The sequence below is a fragment of the Pan paniscus genome, chromosome 6, assembly GCF_029289425.2.
Source record: "Pan paniscus chromosome 6, NHGRI_mPanPan1-v2.0_pri, whole genome shotgun sequence".
NCBI lineage: Eukaryota > Metazoa > Chordata > Mammalia > Primates > Hominidae > Pan > Pan paniscus.
The window spans coordinates 49564748-49578430 of NC_073255.2; the positions used below are offsets into that span (position 1 = coordinate 49564748).

Below are 13683 nucleotides of genomic sequence, written 5' to 3' on the forward strand. Positions count from 1 at the left end.
TGTTGAGATGGTAGGGCCAGTGGTTTATTATTATTATTATTTGAGATGGAATTTTGCTCTTTTGCCCAGGCTGGAGTGCAATGGCACCATCTCGGCTCACTGCACCCTCCGCCTCCCAGGTTCAAGTGATTCTCCTGCCTCAACCTCCCGAGTAGCTGGGATTACAGGCACCCATCATCATGTCCAGCTAATTTTTGTATTTTTAGTAGGGACCATGTTTCACCATGTTGGCCAGGCTGATCTCGTATGCCTGACCTCAGGTGATCCACCTGCCTTGGCCTCCCAAAGTGCTGGGATTACAGGCATGAGCCACCACACCCAGCCTAATTAAATTTCTAAAATTTAAGTAGAGACAGGGTTTCACCACGTTGCCCAGGCTGTTATCAGACTCCTCTGAGCTCAAGCAGTCCACCTGCCTCCGCCTCCCAAAGTGCTGGGATTACAGGAGTGAGCCACCGTGCCCAGCCTAGTAATTATTTTCATTAACAATTTTTAAAATTAATTTTAGAACAGTTTCTCAATTATGTGTGGATTATGTTCCGTAATTGTGCAGGTGATGGCTGGAACAGAGATAAGTTTTTTTTTTTTGTGATGGAGTTTCGCTCTTGTTGCCCAGGCTGGAGTGCAATGGCACAACCTCATTTCACTGCAATCTCCGCCTCCCGGGTTCAAGCAATTCTCCTGCCTCAGCCTCCCAAGTAGCTGGGATTACAGGCGCCCACCACCATGCCCAGCTAATTTTTTGTATTTTTAGTAGAGACCGGGTTTCACCATATTGGCCAGGCTGGTCTTGAACTCCCGACCTCAGGTGATCCACTCGCCTCAGCCTCCCAAAGTGCTGGGATTACATGTGTGAGCTACAGCACCTGGCCAGAGATAACTTTTTAATGAAGTGTTAAAGTTAGGGGCCAGTTTCCAGGTAAATCTCCAGATGCCCATCTTAATTTGTGCCAGGCTATACTATAAACCTCATTTCCCTGGGGAAAGAGGGTTGAGAGTTCCAACATGAGATACTTTATTTTTTTATTTTATTTTATTTTTAAAATAGAGACAGGGTCTTATTATGTTGCCCAGGCTCGTCTCAGACTCCTGGGCTCAAGCAACCCTCCTGCCTTGGCCTTTCAGAGTGCTAGAATTACAGCAGTGAGCCACCGCGCCCAGCTGACATGTATTAAATACACATTTCTCTTCACTCACATTCCATAGTGAGGTTCCTTGACAGCAAATTTGCAGATCTGGAGAATGAGGCACCAACCTCATGTTATAATATCCCTGAGTGGATCCAGTCAGAGTGGGAGGTAGTGGCAGCCCAACGTCTTCTGGTAGGAGGGCTCCTAGGGAGGCTTTTTCCACTGGCTCTTGAAGAAGGGTCATCAGTTGGGGTACCACGGTAGATATGGGTGTATATTGCAAAACACTAGAACCAGAGTATTATCAATGGAAAGGTCTAGACAGTGAGGCCCACTCATTTGCCTAATTAGAAACAGTTAGAAACTCCTGCTTAATTAGAAATTCTTGCCCTCAGTTTTTTCTTGCTGTTGTTTGGTTTTTTTTAATTATTATTTTTGTTTTTTGAGACAGGGTCTTACTCTGTCGCCCAGGCTGGAGTGCAGTGGTGCAATGTCAGCTCACTGCAACCTCCGCCTCCCAGGTTCAAGTGATTCTCGTGCCTCAGCCTCTCAAGTAGCCAGGATTACAGATGTGCACCACCATGCCCGGCTAATTTTTGTATTTTTAGTAGAGAAGGGGTTTCACTGTGTTGGTCAGGCTGGCCTTGAACTCCTGGCCTCAAGTGAGTCGCCCGTCTCGGACTCACAAAGTGTTGGGATTACAGAGGTGAGCCACTGCGCCTGGCCCAATTTTATCTTTCAAGTGTAGCATTTGAATTAGTTTCCCACTTAAAAATGCCACTGTCTGTGGTTTCGGTATAAATTCTGAGTATAACTTTTCACAGTGACAAAAATGATTGAGATGTACTTTACTGGGTTTTTTGTTGTTGTTGTTTTGTTTTTTGAGACAGTCTCTTTCTGTAGCCCAGGCTGGAATGCAGTGGCACGATCTCGACTCACTGCAACCTCTCCTTCCAGATTCAACCAATTCTCCTGCCTCAGCCTCCTGAGTAGCTGAGACTACAGGCGTGCGCCACCACACCAGGCTAATTTTTGTATTTTTAGTAGAGACAGGGTTTCACCATGTTGGCCAGGCTGGTCTCGAACTCCTGACCTCATGTAATCCACCTGCCTAGGCCTCACAAAGTGCTGGGATTACAGGCGTGAGCCACTGTGCCTGGCCTAATTAAATTTGTTTTTTTTAATTTTTATTTTTATTTTATTTTTTTTTGAGACGGAGTCTCGCTCTGTTGCCCAGGCTGGAGTGCAGTGGCAGGATCTCAGCTCACTGCAACCTCTGCCTCCCAGGTTCAAGCAATCCTCCTGCTTCAGCCTCCCACATAACTGGGATTACAAGCATGTGCCACTATGCCCGGTTAATTTTTGTATTTTTAGTAGAGACGGTGTTTTACCATGTTGTCCAGCCTGGTCTCAAACTCCTGAGCTCAAGTGATCCACCTGCTTTGGTCTCCCAAAGTGCTGGGATTATAGGCATGAGCCACCGTGCTCCGTGAGATGTACTTTAATGTGAGATTTAAACATAATTAAAAGAGAATTAAAAACCAATTGTATAAATAAATGGGAAGAAAGTGTGAAACTTCTCTCCCATTTACCATTGATGTTTACAAATTGCTAATACCATTTTAGGAAATGAATTTGAGTTAAATAGTTAAAAAGTCAATTTAAAAGTTGAAAAATGTGGCAAAATGTCAACTACTTAGCTCTTGCCTTTCTCTGACAACCTGCTGTCATTAACAGCACAGCGAGTCATGACAAAGTTTCCACATGTCCTCCTGACCTTCCAGGGCTCTCCGGTTTGTTCCTTTGATGGCTGAGAAAAATAAGCTAAAAATAGAGTTGACGTTTAATTAGCTTTTGTAATTTCAGAGTGATATAGAGCAGTTCATTTAGTAAGCATTGATTGCTATGTGCAGCGTGCTGTGTGCCACAGATAACCGAGGAGCTGGAGATGAGGTTTCCTAAGTGACTCGGGAGGGCAGGGCCAAGCTAAGAACATAACCAGGGTGGTTGAAGCCATGGGCGATATGGTCACCCTCAAGGAGAATGAAGCTGGCCAAGCAGACATCTGACATTTGAGAAGATTCTTTGACTGGAGATACCCAGAAACTGGTAAACCAAGTCCCCTAGTTCCCAGCGTCACATTCCTGCTTCTGTGCTTCACTTGCAAGTACTGTGGCCAAATCTCCATCCGCTCCCTCTCTCCTCCCTCACAGCACCTGCACTCTTCAAGAAGTAATTTACAATGCTTCAAAGCACTCAGATGTTGGAAAATCTGTGTGCTTTCTGTAAATTGTGACAACCAGAATATCTTCTATTGTTCTCTTCACTCTCCTCTTCTTTGGTTTGTGTCTTTTGTTTGCCTTTTATTTTAAAAATATAAAAAAGTACAGATAAAAGAGCATTCACATACTCAGTACTAAGAATGTAAACATTTTACCACATTGCCTTTAGATTTTTTAAAATGGGTATGAGTATTTAAGGTTCCTTTTGAGGCCCTCCCCTGTGTAGATCCTTACCTGGAGTCTCCAGGGTAGCTAACATACACCTCACTTATGGCATCTTGACATGGTCTCATGTCTTGGTTTTGAAGATTGAAGGAGAAAATTTAAGATTCTTCATCCTTGCCTTAAGCAAAATATCGACATTTAGATATTCTGTTGTCTTAAGAGCCACTTGGCTCTGAGTTCTTCCGTGGTCGTTGTTCCCTGGGGGAAGGAGACAGTGTGGCTTGCCCAGGACTGGAGACCAGCCCTTGTTTCTTGGGGTCTGAGTCTGACTTCAAAGGAAGCACTTGCTGGCCTTTCTCTGCACTCCCAGTACAGGGAGCATACCCAGTGACAGCACTCTGAGTGTTCAACCATCAGCTTCTCTGTGTGCCTGTGTTACTGCCTACCTTCCTGACCCCATCCCCCAGGCCCACAAGCCCAGACAGTAAGGGTCAGGAGCATGTTTTGTGTATCCAAATAAATGCCTTGATTTCACCAGTGGCTCAGAAAGCTGTTATGTATAGTAGAAATCCGATGAAAAGTTTACAGGTAGAAGGAAGTGTACAGCTGTGGAGATGCAGCTGTGGCTCTTGGGTTGTTTTCAGCTAGCAAGCACTTCTTTCCTAGTTTGCCTTCTTGAAATGGGAGATCAAGGAATCCTTCCATTCTTTAGAATTCTTCAAAATCTTATGGTTTAGAGTAGTCTGCCACCTGAATCTAGTGCTGAGAAATATCTGCTCTAAAAATTAGGCTTTTTCATTTTCTTTTCCTCAATTTTCATCTCAAAGTAGTGACTTCCCAGGAAAGTGCTGTTATCCGCCACTTCTTGAAGCTAAGGAGATGAGGAGCTCTCAAACGACGCTGCCTGATGGCTTTCCATCGTCAGGGTGCTAACCTCCCCTCCTTCTGATTCACCTTATTCCAGCTGTTCTATGAATCATTTCCATGTTTAACAAAATTGACCCCCTGACCATGTAACCCACCCACTTCTCCCTTGATGTGTGTGTGTGTCCCTGTGATGGTGTCTGTGCTACCTGTTACTGTGGTAATGGTGTAGGGTTTTGGTGTTTGGGTCTTTTTTAAACTAACTCTCACCTGTCTTTTTCCTTCTGCGCTCACCCATGATACCCCACTCTGCCTCTCAGATCTTGCAGTTTTCAAGGAACGACTTCGAATGCTAACAGTAGGAGGTATGAAAATAATGAGCCTTTCACCTTTTCAGAGTTGAGGACTTCATTTGAATAGGATGTGCAACTTTTCCTAGCATGCTATATGGGGAAAGTTGACACAACTTCTGTCACGTGTTTTTAAGTTTGTTAATTGTTCTGAAATGTGTTTTTCCCTTCCTTTAGTTATTAACCAATAAGTAGAGCTACTTATATGGTATTGTTTTGTTTCTGTTCATTTGTGTTTCAAAGAGCACTTTTCATCTTCACGTGTGCTTCATCGCTTCACTGTGAGCTTCCATCTTCAGCATAATTCACCTTTAGCTGCTGCCATAGCCAGCTGGGCACATGAAGCCATGTTCAGCTCTGCATGGTGGCTTGTCCTGTCCTCCACATTCTGTGCTGAGGCTTTGACTGGACTCTGGATTCTTCCAGATTCTGCTTCCTGGGCATTTTGGGCAAGATTTCCAAAATGTTTTATGTTTGAAGGCGAACTGAAGTATTAATAAAAACTTACTGAGAACTCTTAGTGACCCTCGGTTGGGCAAAACACATTTGAGGAATCCAGAGTCGAAATGCTGGGGGATCATCAGCCTGTTGTCATCCACCCTGGTGGCCAGTCTCTTCTTTACACTCTGGCTTCTCTAAGCAGTTATCTTTTTTCTCCTTCTTCTAATATCTGTGAAACTCTACTTTTTAATTACACTTTTAATTTTGAGATTATTATAGATTCATATGCACTTGTGACAAATAACAGTTCTGTGCCCTTTGGCCAGCTTCCCCAGTGGTAACATCTTGAAAAGCTATAGTACAACATCACACCACTACACTAAATTGATAAAGTAAGACTCTAGACATCCATCACCACGAGGATTCCTCCTGTTGCCCTTTTATGACCATATCTACTTCCCTCCCATCCCAGCCACTACTTGTATTCCCTGGCAACCACTATTTTGTTCTCCATTTCTGAAATTGTCATTTCAGGAATGTTATAAATGTAGAATCACGGTATGTAACCTTTGGGGATTGGCATTTTTCAATCAGCATAATTTTCTTAGAGATTCATGCAGGTTGTTGGTGTGAATCAATAGTTTGTTCCTTTTTATTGCTGAGTAGTATTCCATGGTGTGGATGTACTATGATTGTTTTTAACCATTCACCTGTTGAAGGACCTCTTCATTGGAATGGATTGTTTCCATTCTTTGGCTAATAGGATCTTTTGCAGAGCAGAAGTTTTTAATCTTTTTTCCCCCCTCGTTTCCTACCTCAGCTTCTATGCCCTAAGTTTTTAAGCTTGATGACATCCAGTTTATTAATTTTCCTTTTATGGATTGTGCTTTTGGTATGAAGTCTAAGAACTCTTTCCTTAGCCCTAGATCCCCAAAATGTTCTCCTATGCATTTTTCTAAAGGTTTTATAGTTTTGTGTTTTACATATAAACCTATGATCCATTTTGAGTAAATTTCTGTATAAGACATTTAGATCAAGATTCTTTTATTGTTCATTTTATATTTTTGTGTGTAGATGTCCAGTTGTTCTGGTGCCATTAGCTGAAAACTCTGTCTTTCCTTCATTGAATTGCTTTTGTACTTTTGCCAAAAATCAATTGGACTTATTGGTGTGGGTCTATATCTGGATTTTCAGTTATTTTCCTTTGTGTGTCTGTTTTTCCATCGATACCACAGTGTCTTGATTACTGTAGCTACTAAACTTTATTTTTCATTTACAAAATCGTTTTAACTATTCAAGGGCCTTTTCCTTCTCCATATAAATTTGAGGATAAGCATATCTATGTCTACATATACCTTACTGCCATTTTGATAGGAATTGGCTTAAACCTATAGATCCATTTAGGGAGAAAATACATTTTTACCATGTTGTCTTCCAATCCATGCACATAGTATGTCTCCTCATTTATTTGGATCACTGATTTTTTTAATCAGCTTTTTATGGTTTTCAGCATATACATTGTGTATATGTTTTGTTATATTTACACTTAACTATTATTTTCTTTTTTAACGTTGGTGTCCACATATTCATTGGTAGTATATAGAAATATAATTGATTTTAGTGTTTATGTTGCATTCTGAGATCCCGATGAACTCATTCTAGGGATTTTTTTTTTTTTTTTTTTTTTTGTAGATGCCTTAGGATTTTCTATATAGACAGTCATGTCATCTGAAAATAGGAAGTTATTTCATCCTTCCCAATCTGTGTGCCTTTTATTTCCTTTTCTTGCCTTATTACAGTAGCTACAACTTTTAACACCGTATTGAATAAGAGAAGTAAGAGTGGATAGCCTTATGCCCTGTTCCTGATCTAAGGGTAGAAGCACTTAGTCTTTCATCATTAAGTATAATGTTAACTGTAGATTTTTTGTAAATGCTCTTTATCAAGCTGAGGAAGTTCCTCTGTATTCATATTTTTTCTGATAGTTTTAATTATGAATGTATATTGAATTTTGTCAAATGTTTTTCCTGCATTGATATGATCTTGTGATTTATTATTATTATTATTTTTTGAGACTGATTCTTGCTCTGTCACCCAGTCTGGAGTGCAGTGGTGCAATCTCAGCTCACTGCAACCTCCACCTCCCAGGTTCAAGCAATTCTCCCACCTCAGCCTCCCAAGTAGCAGGGGGCTACCAGTGTGCACCACCACGCCCGGCTAATTTTTGTACTTTTAGTAGAGGTGGGGGTTTCACCATATTGGCTAGGCTGGTCTAGAACTCCCAACCTCAGGTGATCTGCCCACCTCACCCTCCCAAAGTTCTGGGATTACAGACATGAGCCACCACACCCGGCCGATTTGTATTCTTTAATGTAGACGATTTAATGCTAATGTCGTGGATTGTATTGATTGAGTTTTGATTATTCAAGCAGCCTTGGATTAGTGGAATAAACACCATTTGATCATGGTATATAATTCTCTTTATATGTCTTTGTATCTGTCTCTTTATATATTTTGCATCCATATTGATGAGGGATATTGGTCATTTTCTTTTTTTGTACTATCTTTGCTTTTGGTATCAGGGTAATTCTGGCTTCATAAAATGAATTGAGAAGTGTTTCTCCTATTTTCCAAAAGACATTGAATAGAATTGGTGTTAACTCTTCTTCAAATACTTTATAGAATTTTCCAGCAAAATCATTTGGGCTTAGAGGTTAGTTTTTCACAAGGTTTTTATTTATTAATTAGATTTCCTTATTAGCCATAGGGTTTTTCTAATTATCTGTTTCATATTGGGTGAGTAATGGTAGTTTGTGTTCTTCTAGAAGTGGTTTATTTCATCTAAGTTGTCAAATGTGTGTAGTGTTATTTATAGTATTCCCTTATTTTTGATAGTCATTTTTTTAATTTCTTTTTCAACTTCAAGAAAAGGAACAGAATCTTCTTGATATTTGAAGGGTCTGTATTGATATCCCGTTCCATTCCTGATATTGGTCATTTGTGTCCTCTTTTTATTTGTCAGTCTTGTAAGAGATTTGTCGATGTTACTAATCTTTTCAAAGAACCAGTTACTTGTTTCATTGGTTTTTTTCTGTTGTTTTGCTGTTTTCAATTTCATTGATTTCTGCTCTTTATTATTTCCTTACTTCTGCTTATTGGCTTTTGGCTTCTTTGTTGTTTTTCCCTCTTTTCTAGGAATGGGAACTTAGATTATTGATTAGAGACTGTCCCTCTTTTCTGATGTATTTACTACTATAAATATTTCTCTCAGTACTGGTTTAGCTGTCCTACAAAGTTTGATATGTTATATTTTCATTTTCTTTCAGTTGTTTTTGAGGCAAGGTCTTGCTCTGTCATTCAGGCTATAGTGCAGTGGCATGGTCACAGCTCACTGCAGCCTCTAATTCCTGGGCTTAAGTTATCTTCCCACCTCAGCCTCCCAAGTAGCCAAGACTACAGGTGTATGCCACCATGCCTGGCTATTTTTAAAATTTTTTATAGAGGTGAAATCTCACTGTATTGCTCAGGCTGGTCATTATTGTATTCTTTGTATACCCCTTGATATTTTGTCTTTGGCCTTTGGATTATTTAGAAGGGTGTTATTTAGTTTCCAAGTGTTTGGAGATTTCTTGTTACCTTTCTTATTATTGCTTTCTAGTTTGATTTCATTGTGGTTGGAGAATGCACCTTATATGATTTGAATTGTGCTAAATTTGTTGGGTTTTTTGAAAATGGCCCACCATATTGTCTGTCTTGGCATATGTTTCATGGGTGCTTGAAAAGAATGCTGCTGTTGAAATGCTATTGTTGGGTGGAGTATTCTCTAAATGTCTGCTAGAGCCAGGCATGGTGGTTCATGCCTATAAACCCAGGACTTTGAGAGACCAAGATGGGAGGATCACTTGAAGCCAGGAGTTTGTTGCCTGGCAACATAGCGAGACCCCTGTTTCCACCACCACCAACAACAAAATTAGCCAAGCATGATCGCGCGTGCCTGTAGTCCTAGCCACTCAGGAGGCTAAGGTGGTAGGATCATTTGAGCCCAGAAGTTTAAGGCTGCAGTGATCTATGATTGCACCACTATACTCTGGCCTGGGTGACCCTATCTGTAAACTACACACACGCGCGCGTGTGCACACACACACACACATCTGTTAGATCCTGTTAGTTAATGGCTGTTGAGTTCTGTATTTTTGCTGAATTTCTGTCTAGTTTTTTAGTCAGTTATTGAGAGAGGGGTATTAAAGTCTTCAGCTATAAATGTGGGTTTGTCTCTTTCTCCTTTCAGTCCTATCAGATTTGGGGTCACTTATTTTGCAGCTCTGTTCTTTGGTGTATACACATTTCAGATTGCTGTATCTTCTCAGTAGATTGACCCTCTTACCATGATGGAATGTCCCACTTTGTCTCCAATAATTTTCTTTGCTCTGAAGTTACTTCATCTCATATTAATATAAGCTATTCCTACTTACATTTGATTAATGTTTACATGATGCATTTTTTCCTCCCTTTACTTCAACTTGTCTATATCACATTTGAAGTGAGTTTCTTGTGGATAAGCATATAGGTGGGTTTTGTTTTATATTTATCCACTTTCCTCATAATCTCTGTCTTCTATTTAATATATTTAGGTCATTTATATTTAATGTAATTATTGGTATGTTAGGGCTCAAGTGTGCCATTTTATTATTTATTTTTTGTTCTGCTTTTCATTGCTTTGCTTTCATTTTCCTGTGCTGTGGATTTTTAAACCCACATTTAAAAAATTTTTTTAAATTATGTATAGTTCATGGTTTTTTGGGTTTTTTTTTGAGACGGAGTTCCGCTCTTTCACCCAGGCTAGAGTGGTGCAGGGGCGTGATCTTGGCGCACTGCAACCTCTGCCTTCCGGTTCAAGCGATTCTCCTGCCTCAGCCTCCTGAGTAGGTGGGATTATAGGTGCCTGCCACCACACCCAGATAATTTTTTTGTATTTTTAGTAGAGGCAGGGTTTCACCATGTTGGCCAGGCTGGTCTTGAACTGACCTCATGATCTACCTGCCTTGGCCTCCCAAAGTGCTGGGATTACAGGCGTGAGCCACCGCGCCTGGCGTGTTTTTGAGTGTATCCTTTTATATAGCATTTTTAGTAGTTGTTTTAGGTATTACTACTTTATATAGACATAACTTATCATCTACTAGTGTCATAACTTTTCAGTACATATTAAGTATGGAAACCTTACCTCCTTTTATATCTCTTTACTGTCCTGCATTTATAATATAATTATCTTAGATATTTTCTCTACATACATTTAGAACTTCATCAAACAGAGTTATAAGTTTGCTTCAACCATCAAACATAATTTAGAAGACCCAAGAGGAGGAGAATCTGATGTATTTACCCAGATTTTTGCTTTTTGTGTTCTTTCTTCCATCTTGGTGTTCCAAGATTCCTTCTTTTATTGTTTCCTTTCTGTTTAAAATACTTCCTTTGGCCAATTTTTTAGGGCAGGTCTGCTGATGACAAACTTAGTTTTCCTTTGCCTGAGAACCTCTATTTCCCCTTCATTCCTACAGGACATTTTTGGTGGATGTAAGATTCTGGTTAGACATAATCCTTTTCGCTTTTCTTTCAGGTCCTGAAAAGTGTTGTGCCATTTCTTTCTTTTCTTTTCTTTTCTTTTCTTTTTTTTTTTTTTTTGAGACAGAGTCTCACTCTGTTGCCCAGGTTGGAGTGCAGTGGTGCGATCTCTGCTCACTGCAACCTCCGCCTCCTGGGTTCCAGCGATTCTTCTGCCTCAGCCTCCTGAGTAGCTGGGATTACAGGCACGCACCACCACGCCTGGCTAATTTTTGTATTTTCAGTAGAGACGGGGTTTCACCATGTTGGTCAGGCTGGTCTCGAACTCCTGACCTCGTGATCTGCCCCCACTTCGGCCTCCCAAAGTGCTGGGATTACCGGCATGAGCCACTGTGCCCAGCCTATACCACTTCTTTCTACCCTCCATGGTTTCTGATGAGAACTCCTGTCATTTGAATTGTTTTCCCTATAGGTAAAGTGTCACTTTACAACAACTGCTTTTAAGATTTTTTCTTTGATATTGTTTTTCAGAAGTTTATTTATCATGTGTTTTGGCATGGATTTCTTTGGGAATATCCTGTGGATTCACTCAGCTTCTTGAATCTTTGGGTTTGGTCTTTTACCATATTTGGGAAGTTTTTAGCTAAGTACCTTTTCAGCCACCCTCTTTATTTTCTGCTTCTTTGATTTTATCCATTTATATGTATGTGAAATCTTTGATTATACTGTCACATGTCCCCTGAGGCTCTGTTCATTTTTTATTTTCCTTCTGTTCTTCAGATTGGTTAATTTCTGTTGTTCCGTCTTCAAATATACTGATTCTCTGCCCCTCCATTCTGCCATTGAGCCTATCCATTGAATGTTTTTTGATTTTTAAAAAAAATTCTATTTGGTACTACTTTGCATCTTCAGTTTTTGGCTGAGACATTGTAATTTGTAACTCACTTTTAAAAATTTGTCTCTATCGTGTTCTTAATTGCTCATTGAAATTGTTTGGGCCAGGTGCAGTGGCTTACACCTGTAAGCACTTTGGGAGACCAAGGCAGGCAGATTGCTTGAGCTCAGGAGTTCAAGACCAGCTCGGCCAACGTGGCAAAACTCCATCTCTATTAAAAATACAAAAACTAGGCCGGGTGCTGTGGCTCACGCCTTTAATCCCAGCACTTTGGGAGACTGAGGCAGGCAGATCATTTGAGGTCAGGAGTTCTAGACCAGCTTGGCCAACATGGTGAAACCCCGTCGCTACTAAAAATACAAAAATTAGCCGAGTGTGGTGGTGCACGCCTGTAGTCCCAGCTGCTCTACTCAGGAGGCTGATGCAGGAGAATTGCTCAAACCCAGGAGGCGAAAGTTGCAGTGAGCTGAGATTGTGCCACGGCACTCCAGCCTGGGCAACAGAGCGAGATGCTGTCTCAAAAAAAAATTACAAAAACTAGCTGGACGTGGTGTTGTGTGCCTGTAGTCCCAGCTACTCAAGAGGCTGAGGTTGGAGGATCACCTGAGCCCTGGAGGTTAAGGCTGCAGTGAGCAGTGATCAAACCAGTGCACTCCAGCCTATGCGACAGAGTGAGACCCTGTCTCAAAAAAAAAAAAGAAAAAAGAAATTGTTTGATGATGACTGTTCAAATCATAGGCGATTCTAACATATTGGTCATCATGGTGTTGATGTCTGTTGATTTTCTTTTCTCATTCACTATGAGATATTCCTGGGTCTTGTTATGAATTATAGTTTATTGAAACCAGGACATTTTGGGTATGGTGAGAGTCAGGATCTTATTTAAATCTTCTGTTATAGCAGACCTTTTGTAGACACTGTTCCCCACTGTGGTGGGGGAAGGGGAGGGCACCACCTTGTTATTGCCAGCAGAGGTGGAAGTCCTTCTCCCACTCAAGTATCCACCGTTACTGGGATTAGGGGAAGGGGCTGATGCATTACCTCCCAGAGAGAAGGACATTTTGGATTCCCTCTTGGGCCTTCGCTGAAACCTCTGTGATGAGGTTGGGTGCTAGGGCCCATTACAGGCTGGTGAGGGTGGGATCACAGTGTTTTCTCTGGTATTTGCCTGTAGTAGAGCAGTTTTTGTCTAAAAGTTTTTTGTCTTGATAGGCTACCTCTTTCCTGGTCTTTTGGTAGAGAGCAGCTTTTGTCAGGCTTTTGTTATCAAATACACCTCTTAAAGTTTTGGCGTTGCTGGTTCTTCTGCTCCAGGTCTGCAGTATTTGAAGCAAAAAAGAAATTCCAGGGAACTCCCTGGTGTGTTTTGCCTTGAGACCTCCCTAGCTGGTGTGCCTTATTCTCTCCACCTTTCAGAGTTGTCTTATGATTATTTTGCTTATAATGTCTAGGATTTTTAGTTGTACTTATTGGGGGAATAGGGAAGAATATGTGTACTCCGCTTTCACAAAGCACTCATATATAGATCTAGTTTCTCAAATAGCTAAAGAACTAAAAGTGTACCAGCAGTTCTGAGGCTCAGCAGTATAGCCCAAGAACTATGAACTCAGGATGATAGAAGTGAAAGACCATCCACATGGTGAGGTCAAGGGATATCTGTAGGCCCCTACTTCACAGGGTCCATGCTGAAAGACTGCAACCAATACACAGCCCTTATCTGGGGGCATACACTGGACCGATTAGTTTCACAATCAAAATATTTCCCAACAAAATGTGCACTGTTATTCTGGTCCCCAGTCAGCTGCACCTGGCCTGAGTTTTTTAGTCAGGAAAAATTTCTCAAAGATGATTCTGTTTTTCCTCCATAAATACTATAGGGCAATTGCCCAAAAGCCAGACCATAAATGGCAAGAGCCACGTGCTTCACCTAGGCCCAAGTGGTTGCTGTGCCCTCAGTGTTGACAGACTAACAGGAGGGAATGGGTGTTCAGGCTTAA

At 41.0% G+C, this 13683-nt stretch overlaps 1 protein-coding gene across 8 annotated transcripts in view; it reads left to right on the forward strand.

Annotated features, from left to right (window-relative positions):
• Positions 1–13683, forward strand: part of OGDH (oxoglutarate dehydrogenase) — a 102818-nt gene that overhangs the window by 45588 nt on the left and 43547 nt on the right. For 3 of the 8 annotated variants that reach the window (XM_034964034.2, XM_034964033.2, XM_055115898.1), the window contains exon 5: positions 4762–4806. The exons of the other annotated variants lie outside the window; for them this stretch is intronic. In XM_034964034.2, coding sequence (XP_034819925.1) covers positions 4762–4806 — 45 coding nt within the window. The remainder of the gene's footprint in view (positions 1–4761; positions 4807–13683) is intronic. 8 annotated transcript variants of the gene reach the window in all.